Raw genomic sequence first — 23,726 nt, 5'->3', positions numbered from 1 at the left:
TTGCGAATGTTTCTCTTAAGATATTTTTCCTTAAGACTATTTTTACTAAGAATATTTTCCTGAAGAATATTTCTTTCTTAAGAATATATCTTTCGTATGAATATTTTCCTTAAGAATATTTCTTTCTTAAGAATATTATTCCTTAAGAATCGTGTTCTTAAGAATATTCCTTTTTTGATAATACTTCTTTCTTAAGAATATTTTTCTTAAAAATATTTCCTTCTCAATAACGCCAGGGATTTTCCTGAAACCGTTCTTAAACTTTTTGAAAACCGTCCTAATTCCCCCTTCCAAATCACTCCGAATTCTTGCAGTCGAAAAACTCGCTCACTGCGCAAGGAAAATATCTCCCCGAGTAGGTTTGACACAAAGAAGTTGACAAACAAGTGCGCAAGCGCGCAATTATACCCCATATTAGGCTGACTCCTCCCTAGGAGCGGAGGCCACCTCCAAGACAGGAGGCCTAGGGTGAGTTTGGGCCGTTGTTGACTGAGAAATACCAAGGGTTAGGCTACAGGTCTTAATCTCAGCATATTTATCTGCTTGTCATTCATTAGACAATAATTCTAATAACCAGGGTCTCTGGAATTTTAAGTAGTCTAGGAATCACAAAGATTGTTTTCATTCCCGGAATCGTGGTAGCTTAGCGGGTTTGCCTGGAATTCACATTCCAGTGGTCGCTAGTTCATGCACAGCTTGTGGCTCGATAGCTTTGAAAGGAAACGAGACTTTTCCTCTCTATGGACGGGAAACTGGTGGTCTTACAGTTCCTATAAGTGTAACTGCTGAGCCACCAGCAGCCACTGCCTGATTCCTCCTGGTCCTAGCTTGGGTGGAGAGGGGCACCGGGCAAGTGACCATATGTTGAATGTGTTTAGTCTCTAGGGAAATATATATATATATATATATATATATATATATATATATATATATATATATATATATATATATATATATATATATATATATATATATATATATATATATTTCTCAACACTCACCCAAATATTCCAAAGGTGTGGCCATAAAACTAGTCAATGATCATTGTCATATTCAATCTCAAACTGCTGAAATATGGATGAATCCTTGTGCAGAAAACTTCCACAATATCAGCCACTTCATACACCTATAAACAATACACAAAGTTCACTTGCAGCACATCAAACCCTCTCACACATACACACACACTCATACACATACAATACCATTTACCACTATCCTGCTTACACTATCTCGCTTACTAGATACTAAGACCCTACCTATTTGCTACCGATCCCCTGGTATCAATTCAGCATTTTCTAGGTCTTCCTTTCATAGTAATATTCCCATTTCAACAACCTATTATCCTCCATTCTCTTCCCATGATCAGATCATCTACGTGGTCTCCAGTCAATCTTTTCAATTCTGCAAAATTTTTTACCACTTCCATATAACCCTTTCACTCCTGCTCACTCAACATTATATACATATGCTGAAGTGAATTGCATATACTATATATACGCAGATCACCTCAACATGTCCAACCTTTATCATAAAAGCATATTCAATATCCCCATCTTAACTTCCATAAAAGGGGAGTTGGCTCACCAATCCTATCATACATCCCAATTTGAGCTTCTATAAACACTACAATCCACTTCAGATCCTTTGCATGGCGCCTGCTGTCTTCCTTGCCTTACCCTATTCTACGAATCGCCTCTCCTCTAATAATCCTAGAAGTATCTCTCACGTCTCACAGACACCTATACGAATCAACAATGTCTTCCATTTACCATCACAACTGCACTTTTGTTGACAGATTCAGTCACACTCCTTCTCTCCTTATTTTGGGAGTGAGGTTGCTAGCCTCAGCCCTACTCCAGCCTGGGTGTGGCCACCACTACCACCACAGCTGCATAATTCACTGTTCCATTTAACACAGTCACAGCGGGATTCAACGCATGCCTTAAATTGTCTGTCACTTCTTCGCTGGATTCGAATCCAGGGAGCGTTGCTGGTTAAATAAGTATCATGAACTTTGGAGCATGCAGTCATATATATATATATATATATATATATATATATATATATATATATATATATATATATATATATATATATATAATATTATATATATTACATATATATTACATATATATGTGTATATATATATATATATATATATATATATATATATATATATATATATATATATACATATATATTATCCTTAACTCTACTTCTTTCCACAAGACTGAACAAAACTGATTTAAAATTAAGTTAGTACAAGAGATAAAAGATGTTAGTAGATTACTCATATCGCAACAATGAGAGGCTTTAAGAAGATATTAGCAAAAACAAAAAACCAAAAAAACCAAACACACACGAACACACACACACACTAGAATATCCATGAGCGAACATGTAACATCCAAAACGTCCAAAGGAATCACTTATAGCATTAGAAGAGAAGGAACTGATTAAAAAAAAAAAGCACTGGGTTAGAACACAATTCAAGGAACGCAAATTAACAGAAGGGATAAACAGTACACTCCATTCGTGAAACACTGTCAGAAGATTTGCTTTTTGTTGTTATATATATATATATATATATATATATATATATATATATATATATATATATATATATATATATATATATCTCCAGCATTCCATACAGCCAAAAGGTCTCTATCTTTCTTTCTCTCTCTCTCTCTCTCTCTCTCTCTCTCTCTCTCTCCTTACTTGCAGAGCGCCCATGGTGACTGTACGAGCAGAGACGTGGGACTACGTGAACTTTGGAACATTGGGGTTTTTAAAAGAACTGTTGGGTGAACGGCGTGCGCGCGTTCGCGCGCGTTCGAAGGGCATCGTTTCCTCGGAGGCGGAGGCGGAGGGAGGAAAAGGGGAAGGGGGAGGGAAGAGGCGGGGGTGGTATCGTGGAGAGGTGACCGATGACCAACGGGACTCGTACTTGAATTTTCACTTTCGTCTGTTTCCGGAGGGCGCGGCAGGCGGCAGTCGGCAGGCAAGCGCGCGTATCTTTTCGTTCAAAGGTTGGCGCGGCTACTCCTCCGCCGCCATGATTGCTACAGTAACTGCTACTTGCTACTATTTGCTGCGTGCTACTATTCGGTCCGCTAGGTGTTTGGTTTTTCTTGGAATTGGAAACTATGAGATTTTGTTATGTCCTGAGAGGTGATGTTTTGCTTTGATGTGGTGTTTTGACTGCTTCTTCTTCTTCTTCTTCTTCTTCTTCTTCTTCTTCTTCTTCTTCTTCTTCTTCTGTGACTATTTCTTCATTTGTTTTAATGTGGCTTTTCCTTCTTATTCTTCTTCTTATTCTTCTTCTTCTTCTGTGACTGTCTTCATTTGTTTTAATGTGGCTTTTCCTTCTTCTTCTTCTTCTTCTTCTTCTTCTTCTTCTTCTTCTTCTTCTTCTTCTTCTTCTGTTTTTAACTGTCTTCATTTCCTTTTTAATGTCTTCTTTTCCTTCTTCTTCTTCTTCTTCTTCTTCTTCTTCTTCTTCTTCTTCTTCTGTGACTGTCTTCATTTGTTTTAATGTGGCTTTTCCTTCTTCTTCTTCTTCTTCTTCTTCTTCTTCTTCTTCTTCTTCTTCTACTGTGACTGTCTTAAATTTGTTTTAATGTGACACCCATTTATTCTTCTTCTTCTTTTATTCATTCTTCTTCTTCTTCTTCTGAGATGGCTTTTCTTCTTCGCAGATTCTTCTTCTTAACTTCTTCTTCGAAGATGGAAAATAACAACTTTTCTTCTTCGAAGATTCTTCTTCAAAATTCGTCGAAGATTCAACATTCTTCCAAGATGGAAAATTCTTCAAAATTCGTCGAAGATGGGAAATCTTCAATTCCAAGATGGAAAAATAACAGTCCAAAATTGTCGAAGATAAATCCGGCCTTTTCGTCGAAGATGGAAATTAATCTCATCCTTCTTTCTTTAAATATTCGGCCAAATCGTCTATGATGGAAATAACAGTCCAAATTCATCGAAGATGGATAATAACCGGCCAACATTCGTCCAAGATGGAAAATCGCAGATGGGAAATAAAATAACAGTCCAAAATTCGTCGAAGATGGGAAATAACCGGCCAACATTCGTCCAAGATGGCAAATAACAGTCCAAAATTCGTCTAAGATGGGAAATAACCGGCCAAAATTCGTCTAAGATGGAAAATAACAGTCCAAAATTCGTCGAAGATGGGAAATAACCGGCCAACATTCGTCTATGATGGAAAATAACAGTCCAAAATTCGTCGAAGATGGGAAATAACCGGTCAATATTCGTCCAAGATGGAAAATAACAGTCCAAAATTCGTCGAAGAGATAACAGTCCAAAATAACCGTCGCAAAATTCAACATCGAAGATGGAAAATAACAGTCCAAAATTCGTCGAAGATGGGAAATAACAGTCCAAAATTCGTCGAAGATGGAAAATAACAGTCCAAAATTCGTCGAAGATGGAAAATAACAGTCCAAAATTCGTCGAAGATGGAAAATAACAGTCCAAAATTCGTCGAAGATGGAGGATAACCACCTAAAACTCATCGAAGATGGAAGATAACGGCTCAAAATTGACCAAAATTCGTCCAAGATGGAAAACGAACGCCCAAAATTCGTCCAAGATGGAAAACGAACACCCAAAATTAGTCCAGGATGGAAAATAACCTCCCAAAATTCGTCGAGGATAGAAAAAATTGCCCAAAATTCGTCGCGGAAGGAAAACAAATGGTGAAAATTGCCCAAAAATTCGCCGAAGAGTAAAACAGCCGGCCAAAAATTCGCCGCAGATGAAAAAGCAACCGGCCAAAAATTCGTCCAAATCCTGTCAAACCAAGAAAACCACTGAAGAAGGAAACACGCGGCCTTCGGTCCATCTACTTTTTTCTCTCTCTATATTTGTTGCTACAGAAGAAGGTCAATAGCAAACTGACCACAACAACAGATGGATCGTTGTTGCAACGGTTCCCGCCCCCCCCCCTCACCCCTTAAGATGGATCATTGCAACGGCACACCCCCATCCCCAAGCCCCCACCCATTTCTTGCAAGACCTTGAATTCAGATCGTTGCATAACCCTTTTCCAATGTTTGTCCCCGAAGTCCACCGCCGCCTCACAGGTTCCTTCTTCTTCTTCTTCTTCTGCTGGCCCTTGAAGTCCTCGTTGTTGCTAAGCACTTTCATTCGCTGCACGGGGGTAGGGGAGGGGGTTAGGGATGGGGGGAGAGGGGAGGGGAGGGGAGGAAAAAAAGTGACCCATTTGCCAGGCCGGGGCATTGAAGGTGGAATGCAGGAGAGGAGGCATTTCAGTGCATGTGGACGGGATGACTTTGGAGGTCTGTGTTTGTGTGTCTGTGTTTGTGTGTTTGTTTGTGTATGTGTGTAATATATATATATATATATATATGTGTGTGTGTATATATATATATATATTGTATATATATATATATATATATATATATATATATATATATATATATATATATATATATATATATATATATATATATATATAGAGAGAGAGAGAGAGAGAGAGAGAGAGAGAGAGAGAGAGAGAGAGAGAGAGAGAGAGAGAGATGGATTGGATTCCGAAATATATTGCAACAAATCAACTACCGTCAATCTGGTCGCAAAATAAACACGTATGTACGTTAAGAGAGAGAGAGAGAGAGAGAGAGAGAGAGAGAGAGAGAGAGAGAGAGAGAGAGAGATGGACTGGATTCTGAAATATATTGCATCAAATCAACTTCCGTCACTCTGGTGGCAAAATGAACACGTATGTACGTTGAGAGAGAGAGAGAGAGAGAGAGAGAGAGAGAGAGAGAGACGACCTAAAACCGAGAGAATAAAGCTATCAATCTGAACCAATATACGCAAAATATTGCTTTTAAAAGATCAACGATAAAGTTGGCTGTCAAATTAATATTAACTCACATATCGTCTGACAAACCCCAAAATATTCCAACCTAACCACTTCAGTATTTGGACAATCATATGACTTGGCCGGATTCAGGATTTAGTAAAGATGAAACAAGTTACACTTTTTATTAGTTTTCTGTAAAAGAAAACTAATGAGATGGCTTTGTCTGTCCATCAGCACTTTTTCTGTCCGCCCTCAGATCTTAAAAACTACTGAGGCTAGAGGGCTGCAAATTGGTATGTTGATCATCCACCCTCCAATCATCAAACATGCCAAATTCCAGCCCTCTAGCCTCAAGAGTTTTTATTTTATTTATAAGGTTAAAGTTAGCCATAATCGTGCTTCTGGCAACGATATAGGATAGGCCACTACACCGGACCGTGGTTAAAGTTTCACGGACCGCGGCTCATACAGCATCATACCGAGACCATCGAAAGATAGATCTATTTTCGGTGGCCTTGACTATACGTTATAGCTGCTGTACAGAAAACTCGATTGCGCCGAAGAAACTTCGGCGCATTTTTTACTTGTTTTTTTTTTTTTTTTTTTGACTTAAGCCCGGAACTTACACGTAAGCTATAATCCTAAAATCGTTTCTAAGACGAGTTTTCTCTGAAACCAACTTTAATTTTGGTTTTTAAAGCAATATTTTGTGTGTACTCGTAAATATTTACAGTTTAATTCCTCTTGGTTTTTTGCCCCCTCTCTCTCTCCTGCTCTCCCCCCCCTCTCTCTCTCTCTCGCTCTCTCTCTCTCTCTCTCTCTCTCTCTCTCTCTCTCTCTCTCTCGAATAACTACGCCTGTGGATGGAATGTGTGAATGGAATCAGCAAAACTGAAAGTGAAATCGTCTCCCCTTTTATGCAACTGCAACGACCAGAAGTAAGTACCAGAACTTAGACTGAGAAATTCTTGGGGAACTTACAGTATTTTCAGCTTCCACCAACACGTACGTACATACATACATACACACATACACACATACACACATACATGCATACATACATACACACACCTATATATATATATATATATATATATATATATATATATATATATATATATATATATATATATATATATATATATACATATACATGCACATTCAGTTACTATAAAAGTTGATACGCAAACTCAACGTTTCATATTAGCAGATGTTATACGGATCTAAAATTGTTTACAGAATATTATGAAGTTCTCATTGTAATTAGCTAGAATGTATTTTTCTTTCTTTCTCTCTTGAAAGAGACAAGTTATAGGAAGAGGTGATAAATCGATAAACGTGAGATAGAGAAACGTTATAGGAAAAGGTGATAAATAAATAAATATGATGGAAACACAAGTTTTAGGGAAAGGTGATAAAAAAATATATGCATATGAGAGAGAGAGAGAGAGAGAGAGAGAGAGAGAGAGAGAGAGAGAGAGAGAGAGAGAGAGAGAGATACAAGTTATAGGAAAAGGTGATAAATAAATAAATAAATAAATAAACAGTATTTCAACCTGATGCAAGAGAACGACATTCTTCTAAGTTGTGAAGAATGTTTCATTCCTTTCTGTTACGGAACAGTCTATAATAATAAAATCCGAGTGGAATTTTCCTGTTTGTCCGCCCTGGGTTGGGACGGGGTAGGTAGGGGATCGAGAGGGTTGGGGAGACATGACACATCCACCCTCCTCTCGCAAACCTGTTTGTCCGTCCCGGGTGGGGGTAGTATAGGTAGGGGATTTGGTGGGCAGGGAAGACATGTCACATCCACCTTCCTCTCGCAAACCTCTTTGTCCACCCTGGGTGGGGGTGTCCTAGGTAGGGGTTTGAGAGGGTAGGGGAGACATGACACATCCACCCTCCTCTCGCAAACCTGTTTGTCCACCCCAGTTGGGGGCGGGGTAGGAAGGGAATTGGGAGGGTAGGGGTGAAATGACAGGCAGCGCCGGGTTCCAGCACAGCGTAGCGCGCGCCATCAAGCCCGTAACTGAATAATGAATTAAAACCTGGTGCTAGAAATATAACAAACTATTTGTCTTTCCTGAAAGAATTATTTCAAACTGAAGAAACATGAACTTTCAATCAATTTGCGTAGCTGTTCCATCGTTGATTGTCACTAGAATTGAGCTAATTATCTTTTCCGTATCGACTCTTAATGAACCTAATCACTGTGATTAATGAGTTCCTAAATTAGTTCTCGACCAATACTGGATTTCTCTGGATCGAGGTTAAAGATTAAGATCCAGTCTTCTTAGTTTTCTGTAAAAGAAAACCATTGTGCCGGCTTTGTCTGCCCGTCCGCACTTTATTCTGTCCGCCCTCAGATCTTGAAAATTGCTGAGGTTAGAGGGCTGCAAATTGGCATGTTGATCATTCACCCTCCAGTCATCAAGCACACCAAATTGCAGCCCTCTAGCCTCCTCAGTAGTTTTTATATTATTTAAATTAAGATTAAAGTTAGTCATGGATCATGCGTCTGGCAGCGATATACGACAGGCCACCACCGGGCCGTGGTTAAAGATTCATAGGCCGCGGCTCATACAGCAATATACCGAGACCACCGAAAGATAGATTTATTTTCGGTGGCCTTGATTATACACTGTACAGAAAACTCGATTGCGCCGAAGAAACTTCGGCGCATTTTTTACTTGTTAGATATTCACATTACAGTTCAGCCAGGTCTAACGCTCTCAATATTATTATTATTATTATTATTATTATTATTATTATTATTATTATTATTATTATTATTATTATTATTATTCAGAAGATAAACCCATATTCATACGGAACAAGCCCACCAAAGGGGCCACTGACTTGAATTCCCAGCTTCCAAAGAAGATGATGTCCATTTGAAAGAAGTTACAGAAATTAATAGGAAATGCAGAGAGAAGAGATCAGATACTGGAAAAGAAAAGAAAATACATTACTAAATTAACAAATAAATAGATAATAAGAAATACAGGAAGAAGAGATCAGTTATCAGAAAATAAAAAAAAAATAAACAAATCGATAAAAGTTTTCATTAAGCTTAAACAGTGGCGGTATTTGCTATTTTTTTAATGATCATAAAAAATAATTATTTCCTGTCTTGCTAATGACATGTCATTATTGAAAATACATCACGAGTGATCGTTTGTGTGAGACCCTGAGAGAGAGAGAGAGAGAGAGAGAGAGAGAGAGAGAGAGAGAGAGAGAGAGACAACTATGTTGGACACAACGAGATAGAGATACATGAGAGAGAGAGAGAGAGAGAGAGAGAGAGAACTATGTTGGGCGCAACGAGATAGAGATACATGGGAAGAGAGAGAGAGAGAGAGAGAGAGAGAGAGAAGAGCTATGTTGGACACAACAAGACAGAGATACATGGGAAGAGAGAGAGAGAGAGAGAGAGAGAGAGAGAGAGAGAGAGAGAGAGAGAGAGAGAGAGTAGAGAGAGAGAGAGAGAGAGAGAGAGATGTTGGACACACGAGATACAGAGAGAGAGAGAGAGCTATGTTGGACACACAGAGGATACAGAGAGAGAGAGAGAGAGAGAGAGAGAGAGAGAGAGAGAGAGACAGACAGACAGACAGAGAGAGGGATAGGATGGGGAAAGTTGGAGAAATGGTAAGAGAGAGAGAGAGAGAGAGAGAGAGAGAGAGAGATGAATCACTCACTACGAACAGGAAACAGAAATCACAAAACTAATATGATTAAGCCTTCTATTTGCTGCTAATGGAGCAACAGACACTATGCTTGTTGGTCTCAGGACAGGCAAAACTCGAAGGCGGGGGCGGGAGGGAGGGGTTGGAAATGGGGGTGGGGGGGTGGAGAGATGAGGGTTGAAGGAGCAGGCGTCCTTGATCCGAGTACAGACTCACAGAAAATGGTCTTTGCCCAGACAGGAATTGTTCTTGTGGTGATTTTCTTGTCTCTGCGTCCTAATGGAGCAACAGACACTTCTTCTTCTTGGTCTTCATCAAAATCTCATCTTTCTCACCATCTCTGTCTTCTTCAGGGGGTTGGGGTTTCCTCAGCCTCTTCTTGAAGTCTTCCAAATCTTCATCCATCATCACATCAAAATCCTCATCTTTCTTTCTTTCCTTCAAATCTCTTCTTGTGGTCTTTCTTCTTCTTCCTCAGCCTCTTCTTCGAAGTCCTCCAATATCTCTCACCATCATCATCATCTTCTTCATCAAAATCTTCATCTTTCTCACCATCTCTGTCTTCTTCTTCATCTTCTTCTTCCTCAGCCTCTTCTTCGAAGTCTTCCAAATCTTCACCATCATCATCATCATCATCAAAATCCTCATCTTTCTTTCTCTCACCATCTCTGTCTTCTTCTTCATCTTCTTCTTCCTCAGCCTCTTCTTCGAAGTCTTCCAAATCTTCACCATCATCATCATCATCAGCATCAAAATCTTCATCTTTCTTTCTCTCACCATCTCTGTCTTCTTCTTCACCTTCTTCTACCTCAGCCTCTTCTTCGAAGTCTTCCAAATCTTCACCATCATCATCATCATCAAAATCCTCATCTTTCTCTCACCATCTGTCTTCCTCTTCATCTTCTTCTTCCTCAGCCTCTTCTTCGAAGTCTTCCAAATCTTCATCATCACATCATCATCATCATCAAAATCTTCATCTTTCTCTCACCATCTCTGTCTTCCTCTTCTTCTTCTTCTTCTTCCTCAGCCTCTTCTTCGAAGTCTTCCAAATCTTCACCATCATCATCAAAGGTTATTCCTTGTTCCCCTTTCCTATGCTTTCATGTTCTGTTTCCTCTTTTGTTCCTTCTGTTTAATCGTCTCATTTTTGTGTCTACTTGTTCCTTTCTTTCTTCTCCATCGGAAAAGCACTTTTCAAATATATAATAATAATAATAATAATAATAATAATAATAATAATAATAATAATAATAATAATAATAATAATAATAAGATATAATGGCCCACTGATGAAAGCAAAAGTAAACCAGAAATAATAATAATAATAATAATAATAAGACATATAATAATGGGCCTATTAATAATAATAATAATAATAATAAACAGATTTTAAAAAGGTAACAAATCAAGAGATAAAATGGGAGGTGCCAGTAAACCAGGTATAAAAAAATAAATAAATAGGTAATAATAATAAAATAATAATAATAATAATAATAATAATAATAATAATAATAATAATAATAATACGAAAAAAGATAGAAGGGAACAATGTTGAAAAACTAGGTAACAAATCACGACTGAGGTGTCAGTGAGGAAAAGTGAGGTAGAAAGGGAAAGTCTACAGTGACGTAGAAAGGGTGAGTCTGAGAACGAAATCGCAAGTCAGGTTAAACAGGTTCCTTGTACCTGAGAGAGAGAGAGAGAGAGAGAGAGAGAGAGAGAGAGAGAGAGAGAGAGAGAGAGAGAGAGAGAGAGAGAGAGACTGAGGCAAAACTCTTGGAGAATTTTGTTTTTCCTTTGGGAGTCACCTCTTTTTGAAGTGTTTTGTTGTTTTGCTTTTTATAATCATCACTTTTTGAAGTGTTTTGTTGTTTTAATTGTGAGAATCTTTACCTCTGAAGCATTTTCATTTCCATTTTGAGAATCATAAGTATTTCGTTCATTTCTTACGAGAACCAAGACTAGAATCATTTTGTTCATTTTCTTACGAGAGTGATGACTCTCAAAGTATTTGCTTTAAATTTTCTTACGAGAATCAAAATTCCAGAATCATTTTGTTAATTTTCTTACGAGAATCAAAATTCAAAAATCATTTTGTTAATTTTCTTACGAGAATCACGACTCAAGAATCATTTTGTTCATTTTCTTACGATAATCCAGACTCAAGCATCATTTCGTCCATTTTCTTGCGAGAATCCAAACTCAATAATCATTTTGTTAATTTCTTACGAGAATCAAGATTCTTGAAGCATTTTTTTTTCTTACGAGAGTCAACATTCGCGAAGCATGATGTTGTTTCATGCTGATAATCACAGCTCCACGAGTTTATGGGGCCTCATGTTGCTTGACTTCTACGAATCGTGACCCAAAAGACACTTCGTTATCTCATGAGAATCATGAATCTCCCAGAAGCCTTCTGATCTGCCGCCTTCCTACGCCCTGCTGGATGCGGGGCACGGGCAATCTTGGGCGTGGTCTGCCCCCTGGACCTGCTCGTACCCTCAGGGAGGAGGAGGAGGAGGAGGAGGAGGAGGGATCAACTTCCTGACACAGCGACCTTGGGATACTCTCGCTGTCGACGGTCGCCTGCAGGTTTTTTTTTTTTTTTTTTTTTTACTTTTTATTTTTTTAAATTTTTTCTTCAAAAGTAAAAACGGTATTTTATAAGAACTGGGTTACGTAAAAGAGTCCATTTTGTCATAAGCGGGAGGGGCTGTGTTGCATAGTGTCCTAGCAGCATGAATTATACCATGTCCACGTTGCTGCTTCTAATGGTTTGGGATATACTGATTGTTGGAAAACAATTTAGTTTATTGTTGCGTGTGTATATGTCTGTATGTATGTATGTATGTATGTATGTATGTATGTATGTATGTATGTATGTGTGTGTATATATATATATATATATATATATATATATATATATATATATATATATATATATATATATATATATATATATATATATATATATATCAGTGATATTACCTCATCAATTTTTACGATTTTATTTATCTATATGACTGCATATTGACCATAAACATAAATCACTGAAGTAAACATATTGGTAATAACCATATTAACTTACAGTACAGAACGGAATCAGTCAATCAAACAATTAGTTTCTCTCTCTCTCTCTCTCTCTCTCTCTCTCTCTCTCTCTCTCTCTCTCTCTCTCTCTCTCTCTCTCTCTATGCAGGCTGATTTCCCTGGAAAGACCCAGGACCCACTAAGTGAGCCCTGGAAAAACCCAAGACCCACTGAGTCCTGGAAAGACCCACGCCCCTCTAAGTGAGCCATGGAAAGACACAGGACCCACTAAGTTAGTCCTGGAAAGACCCATAACCCACTAAATGAACCCTGGAAAGACCCAGAACCCACTAAGTGAGTCCCGGGGAGACCCAGGACCCACTAAGTGAGCCCTGAAAAGACCCAGGAGCCAGTAAATGAGCCCTGGAAAGACCCATGACCCACTAAATGAGGCCTGGAAAGACCCAGGACCCACTAAGTGAGCCCTGGAAAGACCCAGGACCCACTAAGTGAGTTCTGGAAAGACCCAGCACCCACTGAGTGAGTTCTGGAAAGACCCAGGACCCACTAAGTGAGTCCTGGAAAGACCCAGGAACCAATAAGTGAGCCCTGGAAAGACCCACGACCCACTAAATGAGCCCTGGAAAGACCCAGAACCCACTAAATGAGCCCTGGAAAGACCCAGGACCCACTAAATTAGCCCGGGGAAGACCTAGAACCCACTAAGTGAGTTGTGGAAAGACCCAGGAACCAATAAGTGAGCCTCGGAAAGACCTAGACCTATTTGGACGAGAACAATGAGACGGTATGAGAGAAGTGGAAATTTGTCAAAACGTTTTGAGAGAGAGGCCCTTTTGCGTCGTACTTTGCTGGAGGCAATGATGATAAATGATAATGATGATTATGATGATGAAAATGTTGATTTATATCCAACATGAAAGCCTATTCGTCCCACGCCTTTACTTGTTTTTTTTATAACCGTACTGCCCTAAAATGGAAAACTGCAGAATATCTGCAAAATTTTCGAAATTGAGATATGCCACCTATTGGGCTCATGAAACACTAGTACACAAGTTACTAGGGTTTCAGAATGATTCTCCAATGCTTGATTCAGGGAGTCCCATTAGCAGTATCTGAAAAATCAGTAGTAAGGCAAGGGAAAACTGCAGTATCTACCATTTTCAGAATGATTCTTCAATGCTTTCCACGAGTATTTAGGGGGTCCCATTTGCAGTATCTGCAAAATCTGTAGTAAGGCAAGGGAGTACCTACCATTTTCCTCAATTTTGTATTTTTGTAAATACTGCAATCTTTCATTTTACTGCAGCGTACTGCAAACGCTTAAGCTATAAATCACTACTTCCAGTCATACGATCGAAGATATGTCGAATGTACTCAGCTGTCAGTCTCGTTCTGTGACAACTTTTTTTTTTCCAAAAATTTTTTCCACAAGTAATATTTTATCAATACTTTAACTGGCGTAGATGACCCACTTCTATTATTATTATTATTATTATTATTATTATTATTATTATTATTATTATTATTATTATTATTATTATTATTATTATTATTCAGAAGATAAACCCTATTTATACGAAAGAGGCCTACATGGACCATTGACTTGAAATTCAAGCCTCCAAAAAATATGGTTTTCATCTGAAAGAAGTTACAGAAGATAATATGAAAACAGATTATTATTATTATTATTATTATTATTATTATTATTATTATTATTATTATTATTATCATTTGGACGATAAACCCCTATTTACTGTGGAAACAAGCCCACCAAAGGGGCCACTGACATGAACACTGAAAGAAGTTTCAGAAGATGAAATGAAAAAAGATTATTATTATTATTATTATTATTATTATTATTATTATTATTATTATTATTATTATTATTATTATTATTCGGACGATAAACCCCTACTTACACGGAAACAAGCCCACCAAAGGGGCCACTGACGTGAAATTCAAGCTTCCAAAAGAATATCACAGCGTTCATTTGAAAAAAAAATTACAGAAGATACTTTACCAATTCATCACAAAACTACATTTTACTACTGAAAAGGGAAACTGGTATGACCATAAAGCCAGTCGCTTTCTGAAACACTTCACTCGTAGACATTGGCCTTGTTACCAGACCTCGTGTAGATATAGTTGACTGTTTACTTTTTCTATGGTGGGTAACTGAAGGCAACAGGTTTGGCGACCAACGCCCAGAGCTGCCGAAATGACTCAAGCGACTTCACAAACACACAGAGAGAGAGAGAGAGAGAGAGAGAGAGAGAGAGAGAGAGAGAGAGAGAGAGAGAGAGAGAGAGAGAGCTTTGCAGACAGACAGACAGACTGCGAGAACTTTACAGAAAGAATAAAGAGAGAGATAGAGAGAGAGAGAGAGAGAGAGAGAGACAACTTTACAGAAAGAATAAAGAGAGCTTTACAGAGAGAGAGAGAGAGAGAGAGAGAGAGAGAGAGAGAGAGAGAGAGAGAGAGAGAGAGAGAGAGAGAGAGCTTTACAGAAAGAATAAAAGAGAGAGAACTTTACAGAGAGAGAGAGAGACAACTTTACAAACAAAGAGAGAGAGAGAGAGATCCTTCCAGAGAGAGAGAGAGAGAGAGAGAGAGAGAGAACGCAAACACACACACACACAACAATTATCTTATCCCAACGAAAGAAAAAGTGGTCCAGTGGTCCTGCTGCAAGCAGCAAGGTCGCATTATCAGATTCCTCCCAAAAAGGGAGGGTTTCTAAGCTCGCAAAAATGATTTCCTGCTCTGTGGACAAAAAAGAAAAAAAAAGGGAGAATTTTTCGTCCTTGGGTCCTTCATAGAAGACTCTAAGAATCTGTAGTTACTAGGGGTGTGAGATAAAAAAAAAAGGGGGGCCTTAGCATTGATCTTTTACGAGAAGGGGGTTGGAACCGTTAATAAAGGGGACGAAAAGCTGTATAAAAAAAATGTACTGACTCGAAATTATACGGTGTAACACCATATTATATAAGTGTGCGTGTGTGTGTGTATGTGTGTATGTATGTGTGTATGACTGTGAAATATTTTCCTGTTAAAACAGAATTCCATCAAATATAAGAGGCGCATTACAGAAACGCCAAAATGTGGAAAATAAAGGCTATATTTCAGAGACCAAACTGTCTCTCTCCTCAGGCAAATATCTGCCTGAGGAGAGAGACAGTTTGGTCTCTGAAATATAGCCTTTATTTTCCACATTTTCGATATATATGTATATATATATATATATATATATATATATATATATATATATATATATATATATATATATATATATATATATATACATACACACACATATATATACATATAATTATTGCAGCAGTTTTGTTTACAGCTCTTCCTCCTTGGGAACTAGAAAAAGTGCTCCTAACATTTGAAGATTTGCCAAAATCTTGTAGAGGCCGAACGTGCACTCGTCGCAACTGAAGAAAATGAAAGATAAATATAATATACATATATATATATAGATATATAAATCATATATATAAATTATATATATACACATACCAGTTTTTATCCACAAACAAACCAGCACTTTTCTTTTATGAAATGTAATGTTAATCTATAATCAGTTCTGAATCACGTAAACCCCAGCACAAAAAAAAATCAATACACAAAAAGTAGAAACAGAGAGAGAGAGAGAGAGAGAGAGAGAGAGAGAGAGAGAGAGAGATGAGAAAACAGGAATAAGACAGATTTTCCGAAGGCTGTTTTGGACATGCTGCGATGTAGCAATTCGCCTCCCGAGGAAATGAAAAAAATATATAAAAGATACATTTGTCTGCGCCAACATAAATATCGATGCATCACGTCCTCCTAGAATTTGAAGGATTTCTGTTCGGTGATTGCTGAGGTATGGGTAAATATATGTATATATATATATATATATATATATATATATATATATATATATATATATATATATATATATATATATATATATATTTATATATATATTATTTATATATATATATATATATATATATATATATATATATATATGGGGGCTGCAGTGATACAGGTGGCACCCAGGAACTTTCATTTCAATATGCTGTTCATTTGGAAGCTCTAACTTAGGTCGTGCTGATGTTGTTGGAAGGTTCAATTGATGTTAAGAAATCAGAATTCCTCATTTTCACATTTAGAGTATTTTTGTAACAGTCATGCTAAGAATTAAGCTACGTTATGGGGCAAGTAATGGCCTTATGACAGAAGTATACAGTCATGGACTCCACTCAGGCACTCTATCTGTTGTTTTATGCTGTCCCAGAGTATTTCTTGGTTGCGTGGGGCTATGCAGAAAAGCTGCTGTGCAGAAAGGTGTTTGTTGGTTGTGTGGAATGGAAGATAAGGTCATTCAGTGCTGAAATGGAAACTGACAGTAAAAGGTTTGAAAGGTGTAACAGGGGGAAAACCTCAAAGCAGTTGCACTATGAATCAATTATTAGGAGAGGATTGAGGAAAGTAAGATGGAAAAAAGAGAATATAAACGGAGGTACAATAAAAGGAATGAAAGGGGTTGCAGCTAGGGGGAGACCCTGGCCAGGTTAGGACACTGTGAGTTCCTCATTGGACGGGAGGGTGCCGCTCTCAGCTAGCACTCTGCAGGCCCCGCGTTCGATTCTCCGACTGGCCAATGAAGGGTTAAAGGAATTTATTTCTGTAGGTCCCGTTGCTAGGTAACCAATTGGTTCTTAGCCACGTAAAATAAATCTAATCCTTCGGGCCAGGCCTAGGACAGCTGTTAATCAGCTCAGTGGTCTGGTTAAACTAAGGTATACTTTTTTTTTAGGACACTGTGTCCAAGATTAGGTAAGGTTAAAAGTAAATCTGGTCAGGTCAAATTCCCTCTGAGATAGCCTACCTACTGCAGAATTGCCTGCTACAATAGCCCTGACCTCTCACTATGCATTCTCTCCAAAAGTGGAATGAAATATATAAGAACTCTATCCACAAGTTGAATGATAAGAATTTCTACCTGTGTTTATTTTATTTTAGGTAAAACGTATGCTTCTAAATTGTGTCCCAAGGAATTCCAAACTGATCCTGAGCAAATATTTATGATAGGCTCTGTTTCAGTGGGTCTCAGCCATTTTTTGGCCCATGCACCCTTTCACCATATGTCAGAATGTCATTCCCCCTCCCCCTTTCTAAAATTGTCTGCCTTAAAAAGGTGCATTCCAAATAATATGCAGATAATGCTAAAATTCCTTGGTCACAATCCCCCCACCCCGCCCCAGTGTGTGTGTGTGTGTGTGTGTGTGTATGTGTGTGTCAGAAGGATTTAGATGAACCAGTGGTTCTCAACCAGCAGGGAATTCCCCCAACCAGAAGGGAATGCCCCCCTAGGGGGGAATTCCCTTCTGGTTGAGAACCACTGGTTCATCTAAATTCTTCTGACACACACACACAAACTTTGCACCATTAAAAAAAGGCATAATGAATAAGCACCAGTGACCACAAGGAATTATCAACTTTATAAAGCTGTAAAGTTGATGCAGTGACCTGCTTTCAATAACCATTTTCTTTACAACAAATAAAGGCTGAAAGAAAACGGAGTGCAATCTAGTTGCAGACTACGGTAGACTGATTCAATCGTTGTTTGTGTGAAAGTGTCTCATATTCATTTAACAAAATGAATTCAAACGGAAAAAGTGCTAATTTGTCACTCTTCTGGGAAGTGAGCGATATATTCTCTTTTTGAGTTTTGGATAAGACGAGCATAAATTCAGGGCTTTCAAAAAGCGTACAGAACGCTTCCATCTCTCGAGCATTAGAAAAAGACTTGGAACAAAGAACGGCCTATCTGCTGGTATCAATGACTCAAAAAAAAAACATTTTTTGAGTTGTCACTTTGCTGGCAAGTGAGCGATAAATTCTCTCCTTCTTGAGTTTTGGATAAGACGAGTATAAATTCAGGGCTTTCAAAAAGCGTACAGAACGCTTCCATCTCTCGAGCATTAGAAAAAGACTAAAAAATTGTGCGTACAGAACACTCCTATCTCGTATGTATCAGGAGAGACTGAACAAAACCAGTAAAAAATGCGGCGAAGTTCCTTCGGCGCAATCGACTTTTCTGTACAGCCGCTACAGCGTATAATCGAGGCCACCGAAAATAGATCTATCTTTCGGTGGTCTCGGTATAATGCTTGTATGAGCCGCGGATCATGAAACTTTCACCACGGCCTGGTGGTGGCCTGTCCTATATCGTTGCCAGACGCATGATTATGGCTAACTTTAACCTTAAATAATATAGAAACTACTGAGGCTAGAGGGCTGCAATATGACATGTTTGATGACTGTAGGGTGGATGATCAACATATCAATTTGCAGCCCTCTAGCCTAAGTAGTTTTTAAGATCTGAGGGCGGACAGAAAAAGTGCGGACAGGAAAAAGTGCGGACTGAAAAAAGTGCGGAAAGAAAAAGTGCGGACAGAAAAAGTGCGGACAGAAAAAGTGCGGACATAAAAAGTGCGGACAGAAAAAATTGCGAACAGAAAAAGTGCGGACAGAAAAAATTGCGAACAGAAAAAGTGCGGACAGAAAAAAGTGCGGAAAGAAAAAGTGCGGACAGAAAAAAGTACGGACAGAAAAAAGTGCGGACTGAAAATTGCAGACAGAAAAGGTGCGGACTGAAAAAAGTGCAGACAGAAGAAGTGCGGACAGAAGAAAATGCGGACAGAATGAAGTGCGGACGGACAGACAAAGCCGGCACAATATTTTTCTTTTACAGAAAACTAAAAACCGAAAAATAAAAATGAAAAGGCACATAAAAACATCTCCATCTCTCAAGTATTAGAAAAAAAAACTGAAAAAATAAAAAAATAAAAGAAACTAGTACAGAACGCCTCCATCTCTCAAGCAATACAAAATAAGAAATAAATAAATAGAAAATGCATTCAAAAGCAACGACTACAAATAGCGCCCCTGTACGACTAACAAGCTCCGGAGAGTGACGTCATCGCCTACGTCACTGCATTAGCGGAAGGACTTTGGCAATAATTGAGCGTCGATCTATCGATCGAGAGCCTCAATCGAGTTTCGACGCCATTCGTAGGTAATTGGGAGGAGCCGGGAATGGAATTAGTGATGTAACTCGGTTTTGGAAGGTGTGGGTGGCGAATTAGAACTCCGAGACACTCCGGATGGTTCCTTATTTCCAAAATTGCTTCCGGTTCCCACGGTTCCGAAAATAGATCAAGTAGGAAACACAATTAAAAGTCTGAAAGGTTTGGGGTTCCTTGTTCCCAAAATCGTTTCCGCGCTTCTGGTTCCCACGGTTTCGAAAATATGTCAGGTAGGAAACAGACTTAAAACTGACAACTTTGGGGTTCCTTGTTCCCAAAATCGCTTCCGGTTCCCACGGTTCCAAGAACAGGCCAAGTAGGAAGTGCAATTACAACTCTGAAACACTCCGGAGTGGTTCCTTATTCCCAAAATCGCTTCTGGTTTCCATGGTTCCGAAGAAAACTTTGGGGTTCCGTGTTCCCAAAATCGCTTCCGGTTCCCAGGGTTCCCAAAATAGGTCAGGTAGGAAACAGAATTAAAAATCTAAAAACTTTGGGGTTCCTTGTTCTCAAAATTGCTTCCGGTTCCGAAAACAGGTCAGGTAAGGTGATGGAAAAAAGATTGACAACTCTGAGAAACTCCGGAGTGGTTCCTCGTTGCCCAAAATCACTACCGGTTCCCACGGTGCCAAAAATAGGTCAGGTAAGGTGATGGCTCTAATTCGACAAAAAGGTCAAAGGTCACAGGTTAACGTTTTTCATCGGGATTGGTAAAAAGGAGTTTTTCTTTCTGCATTTTTTTTGGGAGGGTCTAAATTGGTAGACGAAGATTTTTGCCAAATTTCTAATGACGGGGGTCCTGTCACTCAGATATTTAGGAAAGGAATATAATTTCAACACTTTTCCTAGACATCAATAATGAGAGAGAGAGAGAGAGAGAGAGAGAGAGAGAGAGAGAGAGAGAGAGAGAGAGAGAATTAAAAAGTAGAGGAAAATAAAATTATTTTAACACCTTTTCTAGTTATCAATGAGAGAGAGAGAGAGAGAGAGAGAGAGAGAGAGACAAAACAAAATTAAAAAAGTAGTACATTTCATAGGAAAATAAAATAATTTTAACACCTCTTCTAGTTATCAGTAATGAGAGAGAGAGAAAATAAAGGAATAAAAGAATAAATAAAAAGTAGTACATCCATAGGAAAACAAAATTATTTTAACACCTTTTTAGTTATCAGTAATGAGAGAGAGAGAGAGAGAGAGAGAGAGAGAGAGAGAGAGAGAGAGAGAAGAGAGTACAGAGAAAATAAAAAATGATTAAAATTAAAAAAGTGGTACATCCACAGGAAAATAAAATGATCTTAACAGTACTTTTCATTTCAAATAACAAATCAGCACACTGCGCCTTAGCCCACTCGCTAGCCAATATCAACTAGAAAGCATTGCTCTCGCTAAGGACGTCCTTTCCTTCAATGTCTCTCATCAACTTTCAATCGCAGCAGATTGCGAGACGGACCAACCTTTCGCACCAGTTGGTTTTTGAATGTTTCTGGCCGAGAAAAAACCTCTTTCAACGATCCAGGTCCAGTTTATAATAAAATAATAAGTGAACCTCTTAATAATAGGTCTTATTAAAAGGATGGCTGTATTAAGTTCTTATATAGCGTCTTTTCTATCCTTTGTCACCTTCAGAGTCAGGATGTTTATTCTGGCCGATATTCATGTTGAAAAGGACAGTGCGGAATATTGGAAGTTTATACAAATTCAATCAGAAAATAAGGAGGATAGAAAATAATAATAATAAATTCATAATAATCCTTTTAATAACCTGTTTAATCAAATAATAATAATAATCATAATAATAATAGGCAATATTATTCGTTTCTAAAAGGCACTTAATAATAATAATAATAATAATAATAATAATAATAATAATAATAATAATAATAGGCAATATTAATAATAATTTATAACACCTGAAAATTGAGCCTTTAAAAAAGCATAAAAAAATCTTATAACGAATGAAACAACAACAAAAAAACGAAGAATAATGGAATGAAAAAAATATGAATTTTTAAACCAAAGGAGGAGAGATTAAGAAGAATTGGAAAAAAAATAAACAAGTAAAAAATACGCCGAAGTTTCTTCGGCGCAATCGAGCTTTCTGTACAGCCTCTACAGAGTATAATCAAGGCCACCGAAAATAGATCTATCTTTCGGTGGTCTCGGTATAATGCTTTATGAGCCACGGCCCATGAAACTTTAACCACGACCTCGTGATGGCCTGTCCTTCATCGTTACCAGAAGCACGATTATGGCTAACTTTAACCTTAAATAAAATCAAAACTACTGAGACTATAGGGCTGCAATTTGGTATGTTCGATGACTGGAGGGTGGATGACCAACATACCAATTTGCAGCCCTCTAGCCTCAGCAGTTTTTAAGATCTGAGGGCGGACAGAAAAGGTGCGGACGGACAGAAAATTAATAAAAATAATAAAATTATGCAACAAAGAGATTCAGCCAGTTTTTTTATGATACGATAAACATTAAGAAGGGATTTCTTTACTGGTCTTCTGTTGATCTTAACAGCAATTATCCACTAGGTAATACTTCTTCATGTTGCGACATTAAAGAAGGCGCGAGACAGTTCCATATTCTGCCGTCTGGTGCGCTGTGTCGCAAAAATCTTCATAAAACTAAGAAGGGCAATTTAATATTTTCCATTTGTAAAACTAATGCTTTGAAGGAATTGAAATTTCCACAATGATTATTTTTCCATTTGTCATTAGATGCTTATTATTATCATTATTATTATTATTATTATTATTATTATTATTATTATTATTATTATTATTATTATTATTATTATTATTATTATTATTATTATCCAATGACTGATCTCTTCTTTCTGTATTTCCTATTACCGTCTGTTATTTTTTCCATATGAACACCATAATATTTTTTGGAAGCTTGAATTTCAAGTCAGTGGTCCCTTTGGTGGGCTTGTTCCATATGAACAGGGGGGTTTTACCTCCTGAATAATAATAATAATAATAATAATAATAATAATAATAATAATAATAATAATAATAATAATAATAATAATAATACTATATCACGCCATGTTTAACTTCTGCTGCGGACGCCAGAATAAAAGTGACCATAGTCAGAGTTATGACTTTTCACCTTTATCCGGATTAAGTACACCGGCCAGCGCTTAGCAGATGTCAGCCTTTAAGGAAAGAGAATAGTAAGAAGAACTGAAAAGGTCTTGTATAAAATCAGTATAATAATAATAATAATAATAATAATAATAATAATAATAATAATAATAATAATAATAATAATAATAATGTCAACAGGTGTAGAAGTCTCTTCTCTCCTTTGTGTCATAGCTCGAGTGTCCAGCGAGATTTGGGAAATCTCAGGAAAATTCATCTTATTTCGCATCTTGACCTTCTTCTTCTTCTTCTTCTTCTTCTTCTTCTTCTTCTTCTTCTTCTTCTTAAGGAGATCTAGGGGACAGCCATCAGGGCAAGCCCTCGCCTCCAGCGGGAAAAAGGCCGATTTTTTTCCCCACCGTTACCCTGCTCTATAGTCTCATACTCAGCACAGGTGTCAAGACGCAGTACAGTAGAACAGGAACGACAGACTGACAGCAACAGGTGACCCTTCCCTCTGTAAAACCCTGGACGCTGTCTGTTCTGTTCTTTGTCCTGTTCTTTGTTGAGCTTGTTTTACTGTTCTCGCGATGAACAAAGGTTCAGCGGCGAGCCGAAACACCGACGATGGATCGCACCTTTCGACCCCCAAGACGCCGGGAAACAGATGACGAAGCGGCTGTCTGTGCGTGCGTCAATGCGTCGTCTTACCTTTGGCAGCGCGAAGGGGATCACAATGCACTTTGACATTTCAGGAGATATGAGAGAAATGAGAGAGAGAGAGAGAGAGAGAGAGAGAGAGAGAGAGAGAGAGATGCGCCGAACACTGCTAACTGCGGGGTGTGTTCATTCCTTCCCAGTCTTTCTGACACGTCGGCCGCAGACAAACCAACGAACCGATTTGTCCGTCGAGTGGAATGTCCAGTTGCCCGTTTCTCCTCCTCCT

The 23,726-nt window shown here is 38.2% G+C and overlaps 2 protein-coding genes across 2 annotated transcripts in view; both read right to left on the bottom strand.

Annotated features, from left to right (window-relative positions):
• LOC136842916 (uncharacterized) overlaps positions 1-2,796 on the bottom strand; it is a 27,840-nt gene extending 25,044 nt beyond the window's left edge. Inside the window, exon 1 of the mRNA XM_067110867.1 lies at positions 2,725-2,796. Coding sequence (XP_066966968.1) covers positions 2,725-2,739 — 15 coding nt within the window. The 5' untranslated portion in view covers positions 2,740-2,796. The remainder of the gene's footprint in view (positions 1-2,724) is intronic.
• A 7,171-nt stretch (positions 2,797-9,967) lies between these two features.
• Positions 9,968-19,577, bottom strand: LOC136842394 (major centromere autoantigen B-like). The gene is made up of 3 exons (XM_067109651.1): positions 19,556-19,577; positions 10,535-10,597; positions 9,968-10,383 (listed from the first exon to the last, which is right to left on the bottom strand). The coding sequence occupies exons 1-3, from the start codon at positions 19,575-19,577 to the stop codon at positions 9,968-9,970; spliced, it is 501 nt and encodes a 166-aa protein (XP_066965752.1).
• Positions 19,578-23,726: the final 4,149 nt, after the last annotated feature.

Source organism: Macrobrachium rosenbergii, chromosome 10 (assembly GCF_040412425.1).
Source record: "Macrobrachium rosenbergii isolate ZJJX-2024 chromosome 10, ASM4041242v1, whole genome shotgun sequence".
Classification (NCBI taxonomy): Eukaryota; Metazoa; Arthropoda; class Malacostraca; order Decapoda; family Palaemonidae; genus Macrobrachium; species Macrobrachium rosenbergii.
This window is presented reverse-complemented; position numbering and strand designations above follow the sequence as displayed.